Genomic DNA, 25057 nt, shown 5'->3' with positions numbered 1-25057 from the left:
CTTTGCATGCATGAGGCCCTGGGTTCGATTCCTCAGTACCACATAAGCAGAAAAACACCGGAAGTGGCGCTGTGACTCAAGTGGTAGAGCGCTAGTCTTCCAGTTAAAAGAGCTGAGGGACAGTGCCCAGGCCAAGAGTTCAGGCCCACCCACCACCACCACCACCACCAATAACAAAAAAAGTTACCTTAAAGTATCCTTTGTCTATTATGAAAGTTGTAGTTTGTGAGAGATTGGGGGCTAAGCTAAGAGTTCTGTGGTCCTGATTTTTTTTCTTCTTCTTTTTTTTTTTTTCAATTGTGAAAATACTGTACAGAGGAGTTACAATTACATGGGCAAGATAATGAATACATTTCTTATCAAGCATTGTTGCCTCCTCCTTTGTTTCCCCTTCTATCTCTTTCCATCCCCCCCATCCACTCCCCCCCACAAAAGTTGTAAAGTTTGTTTTTCGACATAACGACTTGTACTTCTTGTTGTTGCAATGGGTCCCCTTGTATCCCTATTTAAACGATTTGTTTTTTCCTTTTCCCTCCACAAATTATACTAAGATCCAACATCAAATACAGTGAAAGCAGGGGTTATATCGTGGGGGAGGGGCATACAAAGTGGTCCTGATTTTTATGTCTACCCAGACTTCATCTCCTTACCCAGACTTCATTACCATATGTTGACATCCTCACCCATCAGGTAATGGGATTAGTAGGTGTGACCTTGAGAGGTGATTAGATTTTGGGGACAGAGCCTTTACGAGTTAGATTAGTTACCATTAAAAGGAGGTCTTGGAAAATGAAAAGAAGCCTAGACATTCTCATTCTAGAGCTAATTTGCTTTCAGTCTAACACACACACACACACACAAACACACACACACACACACACACACACACACACACACACACACACACAGCCTAAGGAAACCTCAAAACTTGAGAACACAGCAAGAAAGTTATATCTATGAACCAGCATTCAGGTCATTAGCAGACTGTATCTGTTGGCTTCTTGCCCTTGAACTTTCCAGCTGCCAAAACTGTAAAAAATAAATTTTAGTGTATACTTCCTAGCATTCAGGAGGCAGAGGTATGAAGATCTGTGCTAAGTAATGAGATTCTGTTTCCAAAATAAAAAAAAAAAATTATTTGTTACAAGCTACCTAGTTTATGGTGTTTTGTTATGCTAGCCCAAACTAAGTAAGAGGAGGAACTTATAATCACTGGTACCATTAATGAAGAACTTACTAGTTTTTTTATTTATTTTTTTGCTGGTCTTGAGGTCTGGGCCTGGGCACTATTCCTCAGCTCTTCAGCTCAAGGCTAGCGTTCTACCACTTGAACACAGCATCACATTTCTGGCCTTTTCTGCTTATGTGGTGCTGAGGAATTGAACCCAGGGCCTCATGCATGCAAGGCACGCAAGTACTCTATCACTGAGCCACCATCCCAGCCCCAAATCAAAGTTTGAACAGCTGATAGGTCATTCTTGGAGTGAAATTCTGCCTTAGAGAACATAGTATTATAGAAAAATACCATAGGTCCTAAATTTTAATTCTAAGCCAGTCCCCGAGTAGCTGTAGAACCTGGAATATTATTATAAACCTGGAGGCTATAAATGTGCACACCTTTGAAGAGAGTTGTTATAAATATCAAAAATTGCATGGTAAATTCCTAGCTCTGAGTACACACTCCCATAGTACTAGCTATTAGTAAAATGTTGCTAATGGTACCGTTTCTAGCCTGCTGGTAGCAATTTTTAAAGGTGTATTGAAGAATGCCTATGAGCTTCTGCCATATCAAGGATAGGTAGTCTTAGGTGGGCATGGTGGTATATCTTTGTAATCCCAGATGAGGCAGGAGTATCTAGATTAGATTAATTAGGGTTGTATATCCAGACTGTCTCTGTCTCTCTTTCTCACACACACATATATACAAACCCATAAAGACAGTCTTTTACTCCTGGTAGGTGCCAAGCATGTTTGTTTTTGATGAAATTAGTCTTTAGATTGCTATGAATATAGTTACGAAGATATAGCTTCATGACAGACCAAGCACGTGCCTAGCATGTGGGAGGCCCCATGGTTGGATCCCCAGCACTGCAAAACTAAGAAACAAAATGCTATGATTATTTATGGGTACACTTTTTATTGATAACTGTATTTTTTTTTTTTTTTTGTCTTTTCTTTTTTGGTACTGGGGATTGAACCCAGGACGTTGCACTGGCTAGGCAAGCGCTTTGCCACTGAGCTACATCCTAACCCTATTGATAAAATTAGAAAAAGAACTTCCGTTTATTTTCCTTGGGCCTAAAAGAAAGAAGCAGCAGTGGAAAGGAACCCCATATAATGTGGTAAAAGAGACCTCTGTTTCTTTTAGAGCTGTTCTTATTGAGCCTTGTAACAATGGCCAAATGATTTTAAGGTTTTGCAATTTTATGTGTAAATAATATCCCAAGTCATATTTTATACTTGCACATTCATGATTTGATGAAAAAGTTGAAGAATTTTCATTGCCAGAGTTTCAAAAAATTGTAGCATTATTTTGGGGAAGGAGGTTTATACTGGATTTAGCTGGCCAGCTTCTGTTTGTGCTTACTAAGCATGTCCAGTGTAGTGTTTTTTGTACATTGGGGACCTTTTACCCAGGGATGAAGAAGGGAAATACATGTTTATTTCAGCAGAACTGAAACTAGGACATATGTAAGGAAACTAATGTGAAGGATTATCTTTTGCTTTGGAGAGGGTAGCTGGATTGTGTGTGTGTGTGTGTGTGTGTGTGTGTGTGTGTGTGTGTGTGTGTGTGTGTGTGTGTGTGTGTGTGCGCGCGCGCACGCGCGCGCGTGCCCTTGAACTCGGTCTGGGCACTGTCTGTTTGCTGTTTTGCTTAGTGGTGGCATTCTACCACTTGAGCCACACCCTGGGTTTTTTGGTGGTTAAGAATCTTACGAATTCTCTTAAGCCGGGCGCTGGTGGCTCACACCTGTAATCCTAGCTACTCAGGAGGCTGAGATCTGAGGATCGCGGTTCAAAGCCAGCCCGGGCAGGAGAGACCATGAGACTCCTATCTCCAATAAACCACCAGAAAACCGAAGTGGCTCTGTAGCTCAAGTGGTAGAGCGCTTGCCTTGAGCTGAAGAGCTGAGGGACAGCGCCCAGGCCCAGAGTTCAAGCCCCACGACCGACAAAAAAAAAAAAAAGAATCTTATGAATTCTCTTGGGCTGGGAAGGTAGCTCAGTGGCAGAATACTTGCCTTGCATGCATGAGGCCCTGGGTTCGAGTCCTCAGCACCACATAAGCAGAAAAAGCCAGAAGTGGTGCTATGGTTCAAGTGGTAGAGCTCTAGCCTTGAGCTGAAGAGCTGAGGGATAGCACCCAGACCCAAAGGTCAGGTTCCACGACTGGCAAAGAAAAAAAAAAAGAATCTTATGAATTCTCCTGTCAGGCTGGCTTTGAACTTTGATCCTAATATCTCAGCCTCCTGAATAGCAAGTATTGCAGGTGTGAGCCACTGGTGCCCAGCTGTAGCTGGATTCTTTTTTTTTTTTTTGGTCTGGTGGTGGGGCCTGAACTCTGGGCCTGGGCACTGTCCCTCAGTTCTTCAGCTCAAGGCTAGCGTTCTACCACTTGAGCCACAGCGCCACTAACGGCTTTTTTCTTTTTGCTTATGTGGTGCTGATGAATCGAACCCAGGGCCTCAGGCATACAAAGCAAGCGCTCTACCACTGAGCCACCTTCCCAGTCCTTTTTTTTTTTTTTTGGGGTCCTGTCATGGGCCTGAATTCTGGGCCTGGGCACTGTCCCTCAGCTCTTCACCTCAAGGCTAGCGCTGTACCACTTGAACCACAGCGCCACTTCCGGCTTTTTTTTCCTGCTTATGTGGTGCTGAGGAATCAAACCCAGGGCCTGAGCCACCTTCCTAGCCCCAGTAGCTGGATTCGTTTTTTTTTTTTTTTTTGGTCCTGTTGTGGGGCCTGAACTCTGGGCCTGGATGCTGTCCCTCAGCTCTTCAGCTCAACACTAGCGCCCTACCACTTGAGCCATAGCACCACTTCTGGTTTTTTTCTTTTTTTGCTTATGTGGTGCTGAGGAATAGAACCCAGGGCCTCATGCATGCAAGGCAAGCGCTCTACCACTGAGCCACCTTCCCAGCCCAGTAGCTGGATTCTTTAAACCTTACTAGTTGTACTTTTTGTGTTGTTGGTCTTGGGGCTTGAAGTCTGGGCCTGGGTGCTGTCCCTCAGCTCTTCAGCTCAAGGTGAGCGCTCTATCACTTGAGCCACGGTGCCACTTCTGATTTTCTGAGTAGTTTATTGAAGATACGAGTCTCACAGATTTTCCTGCTCAGGCTGGCTTTGAACCTCGATCCTCAGATCTCAGCCTCCTGAGTAGCTAGGATTACAGGTGTGAGCCACCAGCGCTAGGCTTACTTGTACTCTTTAAGGTTAACATTGCTACTTTTCAGTATAATAGCTACAATTCCAGGGTTTCACATTTGTGATCCCCTCACTATACTGAAAACTCTTTGAGTTTATAGATCTTTTCTGTTTTGTCACCCGCAGTGGTATGTGGTATATGAGGTAGTCTCCTAAAAATGCAATAAATGGAAAAAAAATTGAACCAAGGTCACCAAATGTATTTAGAAATGTAAACAAAAAATTAAATTCATTGTTGGGATTCGATGTTGTAGAAAAACTTGAGAAAGGATAAAAACATTTTTTTTAACTGTTGAAGATAGGCAGGTTAACTGTTGTAATTTTGTAAAAATACCACTTCTGTAGCTTTTTTACGTGGTACTGAGGAATTGAACCCAGGGCTTCATGCATGTTAGGCAAGCACTACCACCATGCTACATTCCCAGCCATCAGCTTTGTAGCTTTGAACCTCAGTGAACTAACTAACAGGCTGTTTGATCATGGGTGAGTAATTTCTTGTTGAGCCATCATTTTGTTTGTAACATGGGAGTGGGATTGCACCTGAATTTCAGGGTAGGGGTGTGTGTGTGTGTGTGTGTGTGTGTGTGTGTGTGTGTGTGTGTGTGTGTGTGTGTGTGTGTGTGTGTGTGTGTGTGTGTGTGTGTGTGTGTGTGTGTGTGTGTGTGTGTGTGTGTGTGTGTGTGTGTGTGTGTGTGTGTGTGTGTGTTTACAAATGAATGGAATGTCTGTAAAATGATCAGCCCATTTTGTACTTCTGCTCAAAGGAAGAATATGTTTTCAGAGAAGTTTGCTGTAACTTGAGAATTATTATTGTTATTATTATTATTGTCAGTCGTGGGGCTTGAACTCTGGGCTTGGGCGTTGTCCCTGAGCTCTTCAGCTCAAGGCTAGTGCTCTACCACTTGAGCCCAGCTCCACTTCTGGCTTTTTCTGTTTATGTGGCATTGAGAAATCGAACATAGGGCCTCATACGTGCAAGGCAAGCACTTTACCACCGAGCCACTTTCCCAACCCTAACTTGAGAATTATTATGGCTTGTAATTTTCTGCTGAAAAGAAATCATTTGACATTTCTTCTGTGGGGCCTATAGATTAGTTTCCTGGAGGCATGGGGGGGGGGGGGCGATGGGTTCCTACTGAAGGCCTTACATTTTTGCAGAAGTCTTTAGAATGCGACTTCCATATTATACACACTTTTATTCTGACTGAATGGCTGACTCAGCTATAAGACATTAGCATGGGAAACATCTGCCAGGGTTGGCCCAGACAGAAAGTATACTTTATCCTCTTGCTTAGTGCTTAGGAAAGATTAAAAAAAAACATTTTTTTGTGAGCTTTCTATGATTTAGTGATAATAAGTGAAGACTATAGATGCAGAGTAGTAACTAGTATGTATGATCCTACTTCGATACAGAAAATAAAAATTTGCTAGCACATATATTGGGTATTTGTAAGATAATAGGATTACTTTATTTTTTATTTATTTATTTTTTTGGTCGATCATGGGGCTTGAACTCTGGGCTTGGGCGCTGTCCCTCAGCTCTTCAGCTCAAGGTAAGCGCTCTACTACTTGAGCCACAGCACCACTTCCTGTTTTCTGGTGGTTTATTGGAGATAAGAGTCTCATGGACTTTCCTGCCCAGCTGGCTTTGAACCAAGATCCTCAGATCTCAGCCTCCTGAGTAGCTAGAATTACAGGCTTGAGCCACCAGCACCCGGCAGTAGGATTACTTATTGCTGGTAAGGGGCCTTGAACTTGGGGCTTTTTCTGCTCAAGGGTAGCACTCTACCACTTGAGGGACACCTCTGCTTCCATCTTATTATTGGTTATTAGAGATAAGAGTCTCTTGGATTTGTCTAGTCTTGGATTTAAATCATGATCCTTAGATCTCAGTCTTCTAAGTAGCCACTGTGAGGCTAATAGGGCTTAATAGAATTATTTTAGGAGGGTAATGGAAAGAGTTTGGAGGAAGATGAACCATAGAGCACTATTTTCTTTTTCTTTTTTGGGGGGGGGTCTGGTTGTGGGGCCTGAACTCTGGGCCTGGGCGCTGTCCCTCAGCTCTTCAGCTCAAGGCTAGTGCTCTACCACTTGAGCTATAGCGCCACTTCCGGCTTTTTTTTTCTTTTTGCTTATGTGGTGCTAGGAATCGAACCCAGGGCCTCAGGCCTGCAAGGCAAACGCTGTACCACTGAGCCACCTTCCCAGCCCCTGTTTTCTTTTTATTACAATAAAGAACATGGGTTATTTTTTAAATTCAACTTTATGAGAATAAATATGGTTTAAGTAGTTTGTTTGCATGTATGAAAATAGAACAATAAAACGTTAACTTTTTTAGGTGTATACCAGTACTAGGGCTTGAACTCATACAAGTCTAGACACTGTTCCTTAGCTTTTTCATTCTAGGCTGACACTGTACCATTTGAGCCATGGTTCTACTTACTGCTTTTTGTTGGTTTATTGGAGATAAGAATCTTACAGACTTGGAAGTGGCACTGTGGCTCAAGTGGTGGAGTGTTCCCCTTGAGTTGAAGAGCCTAAGCTGAAGAGCTGACAGTGCCTAAGCCACGTGACCAACTCCCCCACCCCACCCCCCCCAAAAAAAAAAGCTTACAGACTTCCCTGGCTGCTTTCAAATCATGATTCTTAACTCTTAACCTCCTGAGTAGCTTGGAGTATAGGTATGAGCCATTGGTGCACTGTGGAAACATGATAATTTTTTTTAACCTTAAAAAGAAGGAGCTGGATGCTAGTGTGTTTGTGTTCTTCCTGCACCTTAAGTGTATTTTTATTTGGCATATTAGAAAATTAAATCCAGTTTCTAGTCAGAGCTTAAAATGACTAAGTTCTTAAATCTAGTGCTTATTTTGACTGGCTAAGAACTGTGATTGGCAAGATAGAAGGGCATCTAGACCTTTTAGCCTAAGAACTCTGAATTTAATAATTTGATTTATTTTCCTGAAGGCCTGAGGGAAATTTTTTCTTTCTCTACTCCAGTCAGCCAAGAACCTGACCTGGGCTGACTTTGAGATTGGCTACTTTTAAACACACTGAACTTGAAACTGGAGTTTTAGACCTTAGGTCCAAATCACAAGAGTTTTATGTGTTACCACCAATGAGAGGATAACTTTCACTATTATATCTACAAATGGATTCGTTCTAAACTCCTCACTGTTGATACCAATTGCTTCTGTTTCCTTTTTTTTTTTTTTTTAAATGTCAATCATGGGGCCTGAACTCTGGGCGCTGCCCCTCAGCTCTTCAGCTCAAAGCTAGCGCTCTACCACTTGAGCCTCAGCGCCACTTCTGGCTTTTTCTGCTTATGTGGTGCTGAGGAATTGAACCCAGGGCCTCATGCATGCAAGGCAAGCGCTCTACCACTGAGCCACCTTCCCAGCCCTGCTTCTGTTTCCTTAAATTTCACATAACTATCACAGACTACTCGCCTTGTATAAGAGGTGAATCTTGGCCAGAATCCTTCTACTCATACTTAATTACAAGTAGATGGTGACTCATGGAGGCTGCTGGTAGCCCAAAAAGGATGATCCTAAGTGGAGCTGGGTTGAGACAAGTTCATACATTTTTTTCTGCCACTGTAGGAAGACTAGTAATTGTACCCACATCCTGTTCTATGCTTTGCAATGCTTTTACTTCAGCTTTGTTTCTTAAAATTTATTTCAAGTAGATAGGCCTTTATATTAAAAACATTTACTGCTTTTTTTTTTTTTAAGGAGTTTGCCAGGCACTGGTGGCTCACACTTGTAATCCTAGCTACTCAGGAGGCTGAGATCTGAGGATCACGGTTTAAAGCCATCCTGGGCGTGAAAGCCCAAGAGACTCTTATCTCCGATAAACCCTCAGAAAACTGGAGTGGCACTGTGGCTCAAGTGGTAGAACACTAGCCTTGAGCTGAAAAGCTGAGTGACAGCGCCCAGGCCCAGAGTTCAAGCCCCAAACCAACCAAAAAAAAGGGGGGGGGTTATATGTAAATTTTGGCCACTTGCCCCTGCATGTTGAAGAGACATCGTGAAAATCAAAGGAGGTATATTACATGTGGCCATGGAAAGAGATAGCTGTCTTTGGGGTGTAGACATGAGTTACACGTTTAAATATACAAAGAATTAGGAGCAGGGGCAAATGGTTATCTATAGTTAAACAGTTTATTTATACACTTGTGGTCAGAGGTGGCCAGAAGTAATGCCAGAGGGTTGTTTGAGGATGGATTGGTCAGTTAGAATCTTGTTGGCTATTATTTTAGTGCTTGCTTCTTGAGGTTCTGGGAAGTTGTTATCCTTTTATAATTAAGGAAAACAAACTGGTCAGGATAGTTATTGATACCTGGCAGGTGGTCCAGATCATTCCTGGATTTAAAAATGTCTATTATGTTATAGGAGAGAATGGTTCAGGGCAGTGGTGCCTAGGTTGACTTTGAACCATGATCCTCAGATTTCAGACTCCTGAGTGTCTAGAATTATAGGTGTGAGTCATTGGCACTTGGCTAGCAAAAGCCACTTTAAAAAATGCTATAATGAACTGTTGAGTCAAGGGGACTGGGACTCAAGCCTTAATATTATCTGAAAGCAAAGCCTGGATTCAAATCTGCTTTAGCTACGAACCTATATGAATTTAATTGTGTGTGTGTGTGTGTGTGTGTGTGTGTGTGTGTGTTTCTTATTTGGTGAGTAATTCCATCTGTTCTGGAGCTTATGAGGATTTCTGGGGTTAATGATGTCAAAGCTTTCTATAATACTATGGCTGTAGGAGTTCTAAGAAGAATGAGGGGCAGTATAGGAAAATTTAGATTCTTTAAAGGTTGTATAGGATACACAAAGATGTGATCCTGCATAATTTGAAATCAGTTCTAATATTGGTGGATAAAGGTATGTTGCTGCCCAAAGTCATTAGGTTTGTTTGCCTGAGGCAGCTGGTTTTAGTCCCCATTTCTGAGGTTAAGCTGTTTATGTCTCTTGAAATTCTTCCATTAAAAGCCATTTTTCATTTTGCTTGCAAATAGAAAGTCTTTTTGCCATTTTTGTGTATTTAAGGGTAGAATTCTTGGTCTCATTTGTTCTTTTGATAGCTCCTGCTAGACATATTGAGCTTCGATTCTTCTTGATTCTTTGGATGTCTCTTTGTTCTGCCTTATTCTTTTGGCTTTCTCCTTGTTCTGCCTTGAGTTTGCACACCATTTTTTCCCAAAGTAATTTCCAAAGAAAACTTCAGTTCTCTTTTCTTCCATCTTTCTGAGGTAAGTGGGAGTAAGGAAGATCATCAATCTTAAATTGGACCTTATGGCTTTCTATTTCCAGTTTTGATCATAGTTTGTTTTAAGCACAAGCTTTCCTGTGTTTCAGATGTTAGTTGACGTCACTGTAAGTTATTTAGGAAGTCCTCTAGTAAGCAGAATGTGTAACTGAAAAACTGGTGTTTCACCTTGTCTCTCTCCACACTGCCTGTATTATAACAGTAACTAGAGTTTAATTTGTATTCCAAAACATTTTGTAAAGCTGTTAGTCCATTTGTGATATCTTTGTAGATGTTTGCCTTATGCTGAGTTTATGTATATAAAAGCATTGTAAACCAGGTGCTGGAGGTTTATGCCTGTAATCCTAGCTACTCAGGAGACAGATCTGAGGATTGTGATTTGAAGCCAGCCTGGGCATGAAAGTCTGTGAGATTCTTATCTCCAATTAACCACCAAAAAGTCTGAAGTGGAGCTGTGGCTCAAGTAGTAGAAAAAACATCAGCCTTGGGGCTGGGAATGTGGCTCAGTGGTAGAGTGCTTCCCTTGCATGCATAAGGCCCTGAGTTCAATTCCTCAGCACCACATAATAAGCAGAAAAAGCCGGAAGTGTCGCTGTGGCTCAAGTGGTAGAATGCTAGCCTTGAGCTGAAGAGCTGAGGGGCAGTGCCCTGGCCCAGAGTTCAGGCCTCACAACCGACAGAAAAAGCATCATCCTTGAGCCAAAAAACTAAGAGTGTCCAGGCTCTAAGTTTTAGCCCTGGTACTGGTAACTGAACAAGCCAACAAGCACATTGGTTAATAGGAGAACAAGAAAAGAAGTTGCATTAATTGCTCAGCTCTTGGTGAATTGGAGCTGCAGCTTTTGTATCAGATTCCTTTTATATAGCCTATGTTAGCCTCAAACCTCTCAGCCTCTTGAGTGCTGGAATTGTATGTACCACTATATTTGTTGTGTACCAGGTTGGTGTGTGTGTGTGTGTGTGTGTGTGTGTGTGTGTGTGTGTGTGTGTGTGTGTATGTGTGTGTGTGTGTGTGTGTGTGTGTGTGTGTGTGTACACTAGGGATTGAATTCAAGGCTTCCTCCTACCAGTAGAGCCATACCCAGCCCTTTTGCTTTGTAGTGTATTTTTCAAATATAGTCTCACAGTGTTTACTCAGACTAGATTTAGACCTTTGACTAGCCTAATGCTTCCTTGGACTGCTGTTCTCTTCCCTCCATCAAGAATGTACCACTGTGCCCATCTGTACCAGGTCTTTGATCTAATACCCTCCTACTCTGATGTTGTAGATGCATATTGTCTATTGTATTAGAACATAAATGTTACTTTTAACAAAGAGGCAGGCTCTATTGACAGTTTATTTCTGGACATTGGCTTCTTATAATGGGACTGTGGATAATTTTGATTCACTGATCTGGGTTCTTTCTAGTTACTTGCTTTCAACTTGTAGGGTTTGGTTAGAAATAGTGTCTGATTGTTTTGTAATCTTTGCATTCATTCTTTTTTTGTCAGTCTTGAGGCTTGAACTCAGGACTTGGGTACTGACCCTGAGTTTCAAACGGTCTACCACTTGAGCCACAGAGCCACTTGAAGTTTTTTCTGTGTATGTAGTACTCAGGAATCAAACCCAGGGCTTCATGCATGGTAGGAAAGTACTATACCACTAAGCCACATTCCCAGCCCTGCATTCATTCTTGAAGAACTATGAATCCCAGACTTCCTTGTTCTAACTCCCCATTCAGTGTGTTCTCTGACTATTGTTTGTTTCTCACTTGATCCTGCTTTGATTACTTTTTTTTTTTTTTTTTTGTCGGTCGTGGGGCTTGAACTCTGGGCGCTGTCCCTCAGCTCTTCAGCTCAAGGCGAGCACTCTACCACTTGAGCTACAGCGCCACTTCCGGTTTTCTGGTGGTTTATTGGAGATAGGAGTCTCATGGTCTCTCCTGCCCGGGCTGGCTTTGAACCGCGATCCTCAGATCTCAGCCTCCTGAGTAGCTAGGATTACATGCGTGAGCCACCAGCGCCCGGCCTGCTTTGATTACTTTTTTCTGATTCTTTTTTTTTTTTTTTTTAGATCCGGTTGTAGGACCTGAACTCTGGGCCTGGGCGCTGTCCCTCAGCTCTTCAGCTCAAGGCTAGCACTCTACCACTTGAGCCACAGTGCCACTTCCGGCTTTTTTCTTTTTGCTTATGTGGTGCTGAGGAATCGAACCCAGGGCCTCATGCATGCAAGGCAAGTGCTCTACCACTGAGCCACCTTCCCAGCCCCATTTTTTTTCTGATTCTTAAGGTACATATACTTCAATGGGAAAGAAGACCTTTAAATTTATTACTGGGGTATGGGCATGGAACAGAAATTAAAACTAAGAGTCAGCTAGGCAATAATTTTCCAGAAAGAGATAACATAACATGGTTGCAGATTATTGGGGTGGAGGTAGGGACAAAAAAGGACAGTAAAAATCCTTTTCTGAGCTTTAGAGATTTCTTTCTTTCTTTCTTTTTTTTTTTTTTTGGTCAATCATGGGACTTGAACTCTGAGCTTGGGCGCTGTCCCTGCGCTCTACTGCTTGAGCTACACTTCCAGTTTTCTGGTGGTTTATTGAAGATAAGAGTCTTATGGACTTTCCTGCCCAGGCTGGCTTTGAACCGAAATCTTCAGATCTCAGCCTCCTGAGTAGCTAGGATTATAGGCGTGAGCCATCAGGCACCCAGCTAGCTTTAGAGATTTTGCTGATAGAGATTAAATTGCTGCATAGACATTGTCAGGAATGAATGCAGACAAAGAAATAATTTTCTCGAAATTAACAGTACTTTACATTGAGAAATACCACATTGGGTAGTTTGCCTCTTGACTGTAGACATTTCTAGTGGACAAACACAATTTACAATCGGTCTTATTTATATCAGTTGCCAGTTGCTGGATGTGATAAAAACCCAAGTGTGCTTTCCTCCGGTGGAATACTGATGTTGTTTGTCTGAGCCTATATTCCCAGTTTGCACACCTGAACCCAAACAAGCTGTCATTTCTTTCTTTCTTTGGGTCTGGTCATGGGGCCTGAACTCTGGGCCTGGGCGCTGTCCCTCAGCTCTTCAGCTCAAGGCTAGCGCTCTACCACTTGAGCCACAATGCTACTTGTGGCTTTTTTCTTTTTTGCTTATGTGGCGCTGAGGAATCGAACCCAGGGCCTCATGCATGCAAGGCAAGCGCTCTACCACTGAGCCACCTTCCCAGCCCCTGTCATTTCTTTCATTCTAACATTGTTTATGACTTACTGATTTGCAAGAGAGTTTCCTCAAGAGAGAGAAATATTACATCCAGATATGCTTTGCATTTTTGTAATCCAGTCCTTTTGAGAGTCTCTAAGAACTTTATTCCTATAAGATAGAAAGAAGGTATTATTACTTTAAATTTGCACAAGAACTGAAAAGTTGAAATTTAGCCAGGCTATTGATGATGATGATGATGATGATGATGATGATGATGATGATGATGATGATGATTTTTGTCAGACGTGGGGCTTGAAATCTGGGCCTGGGCGTTGTCTCTCAGCTCTTCAGCTCAAGCCTAGTGTTCTACCACTTGAGCCACAGCGTCACTTCTGGCTTTTTTCTTTTTGCTTATGTGGTGCTGAGGGATGGAACTCAGGGCCTCGTGCATGCAAGGCAAGCACTCTACCACTGAACCACCTTCCCAGCCCCAAGGCTATGGATTATTGAAGATTATTTAGAGACAAAATCAGTCATTGAAGTTACCCCCCCTCCCCCATTTCTGGGTCATGAACTCTTTTCTTGGGCTCTGTCCCTGAGCTTTACTCAAGCTACTTCAGCCACAGGGCCACTTTGGCTTTTTTTGAGTAGTTTATTGGAGATGAGAGAGTCATGGACTTTCCTGCTTGAGCTGGCTTCAAACCACAATTCACATATCTCAGCTCCTAAGTAGCTAGGATTACAGGTATGAGCCACCAGTGCCTTGGCTTCATGGAAACTTTTTACCTCTTAATCTTACTTTTACCCATTTGATAAGACCATTGTTGTTATGATCTTAACTGACCCACCCCCATTGCAAGATCTGTTTTCATAGGGAATAAAGATGAAAAGGTATAATAGTACTCTATGTTATTTACCATTTCTGTTCTCAAACTATCCATTGCTTCTGTACTCTTTTTTTTTTTGGTCAGTCATGGGGCCCTGAACTCTGGGCCTAGGCTCTGTCGCTTAGTTCCTCAGCTCAAGAGCCACAGTGCCACTTTCAGCTTTTTCTGTTTATGTGGTGCTGAGGAATTGAACCCAGGGCCTCATGCATGCAAAGCAAGCACTCTCACCACTGAGCCACCTTCCCAGCCCACTTCTGTACTCATACATATACCATGATTCACATATAAAGGTAAAAAAAGTTTGCTGCCATCTTTGAGAGTTTTTTTTTTCTTTTTGCCAATTCTGGAGCTTAGACTATAGGCTTGGGGCTGTCTTTGAGATTTTGCTCAAGGCTAGTGCTCTACCTCTTGAGTCACAGCACCACTTCTGGCTTTTTCTGTGATTAATGGACATAAGAGTTTCATGGACTTTCCTGGCTGGGCTGCCTTTGAACTGTGATCCTAAGATCTCAGCCTTCTGAGTATCTAGGATTACAAGTGTGAGTCACCAGCCCTCGGCCTTTGAGGTATTTTTAATTTTAAATTTATTTTCTTCCCTTTAGTGGTAGTTGATGGATTTGCCCTTTTTATGCTCTGTTCATCTGACCCTATTATGATCAATGACATACACTTAGCAGGTACATATGACTGGTTGAGATTAGATCAATAATAGTACATGGTTTTCTCTTTCAGCTGTGTGTATGTGTGTGTGGGTATGTATGTGTATGTGTATACATTTATTTTTGTCGGTCATGGGGCTTGAACTCTGGGCTTGGGTACTGTCCCTGAGCTTTTCAGCTCAAGGCAAGTGCTCTCCTGCTTGAGCCACAGGGCAACTTCTGGTTTCTACTGGTTGGTTGGAGATACGAGTCTTTCATGGACTTTCCTGTCCAGGCTGGCTTTGAACTGCAATTCTCAGATCTTAGCCTCCTGAGTAGCTAGGATTACAGGTGTGAGCCACCAGCACCCAGCACCACTTCCCGTCTTCTAGGGTTTTTAGTGTTTTATTAGAGATAAGAGTCTTACGGAGTTTCTTGCCCGGGCTGGCTTTGAACTGCAGTCCTCAGATCTTAGCCTCTTGAGTAGCTAGGATTATAGGCATGAGCCACCAGTGTCCAGCTTTAGCATCATCTTATTATTATTATTTTTTTGGGGGTCTGGTTGTGGGGCCTGAACTCTGGGCCTGAGCTCTGTCCCTCAGCTCTTCAGCTCAGGGCTAGCGTTCTACCACTTGAGCCACAGCACCACTTCTGGCTTTTTTTTTATTTTTATTTTTATTTTATTTATTTATTTTCTATTGTGAAAATACTGTACAGAGGAGTTACAATTACATGGGCAAGATAATGAGTACATTTCTTATCAAGCATTGTAGCCTCCTCCTGGCTTTTTTCTTTTTGCTTATGTGGTGCTGAGGAATCGAACCCAGGGCCTCAGGCATGCAAGGCAAGCGCTCTACCACTGAGCCACCTTCCCAGCTCCTTTAGCATCATCTTATATGATCATATGTACATAGCTATTGATCTATTCTGCTGATCTGCTAAGACTGTCCTAGACATATGCTAATTATTACAAATGAGGGAAAGCATGGGATCTATATTTCTTTGGGTCTGACTTCACTTAATATGATTTTTTTCCAAGTCCTTCTGGCTTTTTTTTTTTTTTTGTCGGTCCTGGGCCTGAACTCTGGGCCTGGGCGCTGTCCCTCAGCTCTTCAGCTCAAGGCTAGTGCTCTACCACTTGAGCCACAGCACCACTTCCAGCTTTTTCTGCTTGTGTGGTGCTGAGGAATCGAACACAGGACCTCATGTATGCAAGACAAGCACTCTACCACTGAGCCAATTTCCCAGCCCATCCTTCTGGCTTTTTGAAGGTTAATTGGAGGTAAGTGTCTTACAGGCTTTCCTGCCTGCCCTGGCTTTGAACCATGATCCTCAGATCTCAGCCTCCTGAGTAGCCATGGTCAAAGGTGTTTTGTTTTGTTTTGCCAGTCCTGGGGCTTGAACTCAGGACCTGGGCACTGTCACTGAGCTTCTTTTGCTCAAGGCTAGCACTCTACCACCTAAGCCGTAGCACCACTTATAGCTTTTTCTGAATATGTGGTACTGAAGAATAGAACCCAGAGCTTCATGCATGCTAGGCAAGCACTCTACCACTAAGTCACATTCCCAGGCTGGTCTAAGGTTTGAAGTTCTCTTTTCTCTAAAAAGCTACATGTAAATTACTGTTGTATGCCAACATTGTCTGCTTTCCTGAGTTTAAATTTTAAAATTTTCATTGACTGAATCTCTTGGTGGCTTACTATCTGTGATTTATGAATATTATAAGAGCTACTTTTCTGGGTGTGAGGGTACATGTTGATCATCCCATCAATTTGGGATTGAGGCTTTGAGGCCAGCCTGACCTACATAGCACTTCCAGGCTGGGCTCCTTGCAAGACCCTATCTCAAAAACACAAATAGCTGGGCACTGGTGGCTTATACCTGTAATCTTAGCTGACTGAGATCCAGAAGATCAAGTTTCAAGACCAGCTTGGGTGGAATAGTTGGCTAGATTCCATCTCTAAAATGACTAGTAAAAAGGCCAGGCTAAGTTGGGTACCAGTGGCTCATACCTGTAATTCTAGCTACTCAGGAGGCTGAGATCTGAGAACTGCGGTTCAAAGCCAGTCAGGACAGGAAAGTCCATGAGACTCTTATCTCCAATTAACCACCAGAAAACTGGGAAGTAGTGCTGTGGCTGAAAGTGGTAGAGCGCTATAGTCTTGAGCAAAAAGAACTCGGGGATAATAGCACCAGGCCCTGAATTCAAGCCCTACCACTGACAAGCCCCCCTCCCCCCCCCCCAAAAAAAAAGCCACACTGGGGATGTGGCTCAAGTGATAGAATGTCAAATAAATATCAGAACAAGCTCAAACCTCAACTTTTTTTTTTTTTTTTTTTTTTTTTGTCGGTCGTGGGGCTTGAACTCTGGGCCTGGGCGCTGTCCCTCAGCTCTTCAGCTCAAGGCGAGCGCTCTACCACTTGAGCTACAGCGCCACTTCCGGTTTTCTGGTGGTTTATTGGAGATAGGAGTCTCACGGTCTCTCCTGCCCGGGCTGGCTTTGAACCGCGATCCTCAGATCTCAGCCTCCTGAGTAGCTAGGATTACAGGCGTGAGCCACCAGCGCCCGGCTCAAACCTCAACTTTATATAAACTAAGAACAATACCAGGTACTATGAAACTATTAGCTGTTACTTTAAATATTGTCTCAGTTCTATTAAAAACAAAAAGTGATAGTAATAAGAATTTCAATCTGAAATAGTTTTGAGATCATTACAGGGAACAATCTCTTTTTCTTTTCTTTTTTCTGAGACTGGAACTTGATATCAGACACTTTTTCTGGTGCTCTACCACTCCCACACCTCCAACCCTTGGGCACAATCTTATTTGATCTAGGTGAATTTGCTTAAATTTATCTAATTGCTTAATTTATCTGATTTTTTTTTTTTTTGGTCGTGGGCCTTGAACTCTGTGGGCGCTGTCCCTGAGCTGTTTAGCTCAAGGTGAGCACTAATCACTTTAGCCACAGTCCACTTCTGGTTTTCTGGTAGTTATTCAGAGGTAAGAGTCTCATGGACTTTACTGCCTAGGCTGGCTTTTAACATTGATCATCAGATTTCAGCCTCTTGAGTAGCTAGGATTACAGGCCTGAGTACCAGCACCTGGTTATCTGATTGTTTAACAGAGCTTTGTGGCCTATTTTTTATTTTTAGAAATTAAAATTTGTTTTCTCTTTACTTTTTTAATTTGAATTATTCATTACAGAATGGAGCTACTGTTCTACTATAAGCCTTGGAACAATATAATAGTGGGCAGTTTTCATATGATAAATTTTAAATTGTAACACTTTGTTGTATACTACTGTTAGCAATTACAATTTATAGATGGGAAATTTAGGTATCAGGAAGTTAAGTGACTACCAAGAAATTAAGTAACCTTCACATACTAAGAAAATGATGGAGCCAAATATGGTGACACACACTTGTGGCCACAGCCTTGGGGAAGTGTAGGCTGGAGAACTGCAAGTTCCTAGGCACTCTGAGTGCAGGTTACATAGTTTGAAAAAGAAGTAAGAGCACTTGAAAACAAAAGCTAGCATTTAATTAGCTCTATATACTATTATACTATACTATCTGCACTCAAAATTGTACAAAAGTAAAATAAACAATACTTGTACCTTTTCCATCTAGTTTTTGGTTTTTTTCTTGGTTGGTGGTGGGGCCTGAACTCTGGGCCTGGGTGCTATCCCTCAGCTCTTCAGCTCAAGGCTAGCACTCTACCATTTGAGCCACAGCACACTTTTGGCTTTTTCTGTTTATGTGGTGCTGAGGAACCGAACCCAGGCTCTCATGCATGCGAGGCAAGCGCTCTTCAACTGAGCCATCTTCCCAGTCCTCCTTTTATTTTTATCTTATTTTAATTTTTGCTGGTTCTAGGGCTTGAGCTCTGAGCCTGGGCACTGCCCTTTTACTCAAAGCTAGCACTCTACCACTTGAGCTATAGCACCACTTCCAGCTTTCTCTGTGATTAATTGGAGATAAGAGTCTCACAGACTTTCCTGCCCAGGCTGGCTACTCAACCTCCTGAGTAGCTAGGATTACAGGCGTGAGCCAGTCCTAGCTCTTTTTTTTTTTTTTTTTTTAAACAACAGTGTCTCATTATGTAACCCAGTATGGCCTCAAATTCTCAATCTGCCTGCCCCAGCCTTCCAGGTGCTACCTCACAGGCCTATGCCATCACATCTGGCCTCACAGCTCTTTTCTTATTGCAACTTTACCAAAATCCTCTGAAGTAGATATTGCAATTTTGGTTTTACAAAGAAGTAAACTAAGATTCAAAGAAATTAATTGTCCAATATCATATAACTGGAAGGAGTAAAATTGCTGGCACAAGACAAATTGTAAGAAGAGTCTATAAAACTAACTCAGGCTGGGTGTCTGTGACTTACCTGTAATGCTAGCTACTCAGGAGGCTGAGATCTGAGGATTGCAGTTCAAAACCAGCCAGGGCAGGATAGTTCATGAGACTCCTGTCTACAATTAACCATCAGAAAATTGGAAGTGGAGCTGTGGCTCAAGTGGTAGAACGTACCTTGTGCTGAAGAGCGCAAAGACAGTGCCCAGACCCAGAGTTCAAGCCCCATACCCGACAAAAAACCAAAACTAACTCAGTTTCCTTTGAGTTGTGCTATATTCTTAGTGATTTGTTTAAATTTTTAAATTTTTATTCTAAAGGTAATATACAGAGAGGTTATAGTTACATAAGTCAGGTTAGGAATACATTTCTTTTTGGAGTGTCACCCTTCCCTCATACTCTCCCAATTTTTCTCTCTGGTCTGCACCCACAAGTTGCATAGTTCATTTTCAACATAGCATCTAGTATCACTGCTGCTTTTGTTCACCCTTTGTCCCTCCATTTCTGTGCACCATCCCCCTTCCGAAGCCAGATAAACGAACAAACAAGATAGAAAAGAAAAATCACAAATAGCAATAAAGAAAAAAAAACTTCTTGTTTCCATTTCGTGGAGTATTCCTGAGTGATTTTTATGAGTAGGAGTTACATATAATAAAATTATGCCTTAGAATTAGGCAGAGAAATTCTGTAAAGGTGGCTTTTTCTCCTTATCTTTTTGGAGTGATTTGTCATGGTGTGTGTGTAAAAATGAAGTGGAATTTGGCTATTGTCTCGTATACATCATCACAGTTAAGTACTTTTCCTTCTACTTGCATAAGGCTTTGGCAACCGAAATTGATTTGGGGACTCTGTAATGGCGTCACAGACTATTCTTGGCACCCTTTTTCTCAGTCTGTTTTACTTTAAGGGACAGATTGGGAAACTTGTTTCTTCTTCCTTTTTAGAAGAGGAATGAAAAACACTCTTGAACTTCCTCCTCAGCCACAGGGCTGTCTGACCTCAGTTTTACTTAGCTCCTTTGTAAGGGACTCAGAAAATTCACTTCTCAGGTGGGTATTAAGAGCAAATTAGGAGAGAAGTTTCTTGTCCTTTTATAACAACAGGAAATATTTTTCTTCACATAAAGGAGAGGAAAGGCAGGGTAAGTGCCAGTGACTTATACCTGTAATTCTGAGGATTTTCATTTGAAGCCAGTTTGGGCAGATAAATTCAAGAGACTATTCTATTTCACCAGCAAAAAGCTGGAACTAGGGGAGTGACTAACGTGGTAGAGATCCAGCTGTGAGTGAAAAAAGCTGAGTGAGAGCATGCAGCACTCAGTTTAAGCCAGAGAGAGAGAGAGAGAGAGAGAAAGAGAGAAAGGGAGGGAGAGAGAGGGAGGGAGAGGGAGGAGGGGAGAGACTCTCTGTTGGACATATCACTCAGCCTTTCTCTCATTCAAACTCTGTGTTTTAAGTGTCCAGAAATGTGCATTTTTTAGTTTTTTTTTTTTTTTGTCAGTTGTGGGGCCTGTACTCTGGGCCTGGGCGATGTCCCTCAGCTCTTCAGCTCAAGGCTAGCATTCCACCACTTGAGCCACAGCGCCACTCCCGGTTTTTTCTGTTTATGTGGTGCTGAGGAATAGAACTCAGGGTCTCATGCATGCAAGGCAAGCAAGCACTCTACCACTGAGCTACCTTCCCAGCCTGAGCTTTTTAGTTTTTCAGTTATCTTGATATTCATATTTGTAACTCTTCTTTCTGATTCCCATGCGATCTTAAGGTTGGTCATAATTTTCTTTCACTCTTCCCACCTTCCTTCTCTTGTTTCTTTTCTGTTAGGTATTGAACCCAGGGTCTTGTTCATGCTAGGCAATTAAGATGAGCTACATTGCTATTCCTGTGTTTTATTTTTGTTTGTGTTTTTGAGAAGGATCTTACTTTGTAACTCAGGCTGGTCTCAGTCTCCTGAGTGCTGGGACTTTTAATGTTCCTGACTGTTATAATGTTTCTGAACATACAGTGTTCATGATCTATATTTTCTTTTTCCACTTGAGTTATGTCAGAATATTTACTTTTGTAAATGAATGAGATTGCTACTATTTCTACCACTCATTATAAGATTATAGTTTATGAATCACTGATAGGTAGGACAAAGGACCATCAAAGTGTTTCTTCTGAACTCTTATATGTTAGGTTAGAAAATTATAGACCCAGTAGAGGATTAAGGTGAACTGCTAGGAACTATATTTCTGGCATCTTCTTGGTTAGTAGTAACTTACTTACCTTACAGTTCAACTGAAGGGTAACCTAGGAAAAATTCATGTCTAGATTAATACAGGATTAATAAAGGCTACTATGGAGGTTATTTCCTCTTATTATTTATCTTTAGCTTATTCAGAAAGTTGGTGTGTGCCCCTATTGTTGACAATTTCCTGGTGTACATGTTTATATCATTCAATAAAGATTGATAAGGGGTTGATGGTGTGGCTTAGTGATTGAGGATATACAGCAGGCTTGAAGTCACGGGCTCAAGCCCCAACACTAAAACAAAGCAAGCATGATGAGAATGGTATCATGAGTTACAGTTTGAAATTTTTTCCTTTTATATTTTGTTTGTTTTGTTTTTTGTTTTTTTTTTTTGCCGGTCATGGGGCCTGAACTCTGGGTCTGGGCGCTGTCCCTCAGCTCTTCAGCTCAAGGCTAGTGCTCTACCACTGGAGCCACAGCGCCACTTCTGGCTTTTTCTGTTTATATGGTGCTGAGGAATCGAACCCAGGGCCTCATGCTTGCAAGGCATGCACTCTACCGCTGAGCTACCTTCCCAGCCCCTTTGCTTTTATATTTTGTAGAGAACTGTGACTACATGGGACTAGAAAGCTGGGAGTTCACTTGTTATGGAATCTTTTGATTTTTTACATTTTAATACTCCAAGGAGAAAGGTCCTTCAGCTCAGGCTGTAAATATTTTTCCTCTGTTTTTGAATGCATCTTGTTGCATACTTTAGATTGTAGCTTTTTGAGAAATGTAAAGATCCAATTATTGTTTAGGTTTTTTTTTTTTCTTTTTTTTGGTCATGGGGCTTGAACTCTGGACCTGAGTGCTGTCCCTCAGCTCTTTAGCTCAAGGCTCTAGCGCTCTACCACTTGAGCTACAGGGCCACTTCCAGTTTTCTGGTGGTTTACTGGAGATGAGAGTTTCATGGATTTTCCTGCTCATGCTGGCTTTGAACCGAGATCCTCAGATCTCAGCCTCCTGAGTAGCTAGGCATGAGCCACCTGTGCCCGGCTTTGTTTAGCTTTTTATAATAAGTTATTATTGTCTTTCTCTCTCTCTCTCTCTCTCTCTCTCTCTCTCTCTCTCTCTTTCTTTCTTTCTTCCTTTCTTTCTTTCTCTCTCTCTCCCCCTTCCTTCCTTCCTTCCTTCCTTCCTTCCTTCCTTCCTTCCTTCCTTCCTTCCTTCCTTCCTTCCTTCCTTCCTTCCTCCCCCCCCCCCCCTTTCTTTCTTTTTCTTTTGTCATGGGGCCTGAACTCTGGGCCTGGGCACTGTCCTTCACCTCTTCAGTTCAAGGCTAATGTTCTACCACTCGAACCATAGCGCCACTTCTGGCTTTTCCTGCTTATATGGTGCTGAAGAATCGAATCCAGGGCCTCATGCATGCAAGGCAAACACTACCACTGAACCACCTTCCCAGCCCTCTTTCTTCTTTCTTTTGTTGTCAGAAGTGGGGCTTAAACTCAGGGCATTGGTACTATCCCTGAGCTTTTGTGCTCAAGGCTAGTGCTGTACCACTTTGAGCCATAGTGCCACTTCCGGTTTTCTGATGATTAATTGGAGATAAGAGTCTCAGGGATTTTCTTGCCCAGACTGACTTCGAACCGAGATCCTCAGATCTCAGCCTCCTAAGTAACTAGGATTACAGGCATGAGCCTGACTATAATTGCTTTTAAAATTACTAGATTTCTGATAATTTTACAATCCAAAGACAGCAATGACATTTGTTTTTCTTTTGGTAGTAATGGGGCTTGAACTCAGGCCTTGTGCTTGCCTGGCTTGCTTGCTAGTGACTGGTACCCTACTGTCTGATCTATGCTACCAGCTCAGCTTTTTTTCTGGTTATTTTGGAGATGGAGTCTCAAGGACTTTTCTGCCCAGGTTGGCTTTGAACTGAATTTTTCCAGATATTAGACTTCTGAGTTGCTAGGATTATGTGTGATCTGGTTCTTGGTCCTGTGTTTTGTTTCGGTAGATTTTTAGACATTTTTACTAGGAGCAAAAATTATTCCTGCCTGATGAAAGAATAAACAGAATAGTTGTTTCAGAGGATGATCTGTTCTTTGGATTTAAAATAGAGCTTTAAAAGATATGAGATGGGGCTGGGAAGGTGGCTCAGTGGTTGAGTGCTTGCCTTGCATGCATGAGGCCCCTGAGTTCGATTCCTCAGCACCACATAAGCAGAAAAAGCTGGAAATGGCACTGTGGTAGAGTGCTCGCCTTGAGCTGAAGAGCTGAGGGAGAGCATCCAGGCCCAGAGTTCAGGCCCCACAACCCACCCTCCCCCCCAAAAAAAAAAAGTTATGAGAAGATGAAATATTTTTGTGAGAAAAATTCTGGGGGAAAAGCCTTTTTAGAGAGGCTGTCATTTAATAGGAAAAGAATAGTTTGCCCTTTGAGCTAGAATTGCCTTGAAACATCTCAGGATACAAAATAGGCTTCTTTGGCATTATTCTCAATTCCTTAGATTTCCATGAAGACAACTCACAAGGACCTGAATGGCCTCATTTTAGTTACTTCAGTGTGTGGAGCTATTACTTGCTCCTTCATTTTTTTGTGCCTGGTGTGACTGTGGCTACTGAACACCATGAAGGTTGTGCCAGAGAAGAATGCTGTGCGGATACTCTGGGGCCGGGAACGGGGCACCCGGGCCATGGGAGCTCAGCGGCTTCTGCAGGAGCTGGTGGAGGATAAAACCCGCTGGATGAAATGGGAAGGCAAGGTAAGAAAATGGATGGTTTGTTTTGGTGGGGTGTGTCGGGGGAAGGTATTGGTCGTGGGGCTTAAACTCTGGGCCTGGGCACTGTCCCTCAACTCTTCAGCTCAAGGTGAGCGCTCTACCACTTGAGCCACAGTGCCACTTCTGTTTTCTGGTGGTTTATTGGAGTCTCAGGGATTTTCCTGCCCAGGCTGACTTTGAACTGTCTTTGAACAGATCTCAGCCTCCTGAGTAGCTAGGATTACAGGCATGAGCCACAGGAGCCCTGCAAAAATGGGTGCTTTTTGACATAGATTTTTGGGAATGACAGTAGAATGGGATCTTAGGATGGGTTACTGGCAGAGTTGGGATGTAATTTATCTTTAAGAGATTTGATATCTCTAAGAGAATTGATATACCAGTGTTGGGAGTTGGTTTACAGATTTAAAAATTAGGGCCAAAAATATCTTTTACTTCAGAGTAATTTGGATTTATGTTTCTCAGTTTGTAATTCAATCATTGCCTCTAGTTTTTTAATCTTAAGACTGTGAATAATAATCTAGAATGGTTCATGTGCTTATAATATAAAGTCAAAGTTCATGAATAATATATTTTGTCTTTTTGTTTTGTTTTGTCTGCCAGAGAGTAGAACTGCCTGATAGTCCACGCTCTACCTTTTTACTGGCCTTCAGTCCAGACAGGTACCTAGTACTTATCTGTAACTTAACCTTTAAGATATGTGATAATATTGCTTTCTGAGTGTTTTGTTTAGTTTGAGTTTCCCAGTTAATCCCTAGAGGTTTTCTGAAGCATTGCATAAACAAAGCTTTTTCAGCATATCAGAAAAGGAAAGAAAGTTGATAAACAGTGCCAACCAGAAAATTAGTGGGAATAGTAAAAGAAACTATGAATAGCAAGGATTATGACTTGGAAAGCTTCTCAGTGATGATCGTCACTTTCTTTTTTTTTTTTTTGGGTCCGGTCCTGGGGCCTGAACTCTGGGCCTGGGCGCTGTCCCTCAGCTCTTCAGCTCAAGGCTAGCGCTCTACCACTTGAGCCACAGCGCCGCTTCCGGCTTTTTTCTTATGTGGTGCTGAGGAATCGAACCCAGGGCCTCATGCATTACAAGGCAAGCGCTCTACCACTGAGCTACCTTCCCAGCCCCGATTGTCACTTTCTTAACTGAGTGGTATAGGTGGTTAATATACTATATATAATCTAGGTCATTAATGGTATGATTGCTTTCCCACCCCGAAAAAAATATTCTCTGAAGGCAGTATGTGTCATTTGGGAACAACATGGAGAAATACTTATTTAATATACTTATTTTGGTGCTGGGACTGAATTCAAGA

The 25057-nt window shown here is 42.3% G+C and overlaps 1 protein-coding gene across 9 annotated transcripts in view; it reads left to right on the top strand.

The window, feature by feature from the left end:
* Positions 1 to 25057, top strand: part of Ambra1 (autophagy and beclin 1 regulator 1) — a 223351-nt gene that overhangs the window by 15586 nt on the left and 182708 nt on the right. For 6 of the 9 annotated variants that reach the window (XM_042675939.1, XM_042675938.1, XM_042675937.1 and 3 more), the window contains exons 2-3: positions 23475 to 23729; positions 24348 to 24406. In XM_042675939.1, the coding sequence (XP_042531873.1) occupies positions 23595 to 23729; positions 24348 to 24406 (194 nt within the window). In that variant the 5' untranslated portion in view covers positions 23475 to 23594. Of the gene's footprint in view, positions 1 to 19781; positions 19805 to 23472; positions 23730 to 24347; positions 24407 to 25057 lie in introns of those variants that run through there. The other 3 variants (XM_042675941.1, XM_042675936.1, XM_042675935.1) reach the window with 2 other exon arrangements.

Source organism: Dipodomys spectabilis, unplaced genomic scaffold (assembly GCF_019054845.1).
Source record: "Dipodomys spectabilis isolate Male_0828 unplaced genomic scaffold, ASM1905484v1 ptg000030l, whole genome shotgun sequence".
In the NCBI taxonomy this organism is placed as follows: domain Eukaryota; kingdom Metazoa; phylum Chordata; class Mammalia; order Rodentia; family Heteromyidae; genus Dipodomys; species Dipodomys spectabilis.
The sequence above is the reverse complement of the archived record's forward strand: the minus strand, read 5'-3'. Positions and strand labels throughout refer to the sequence as shown.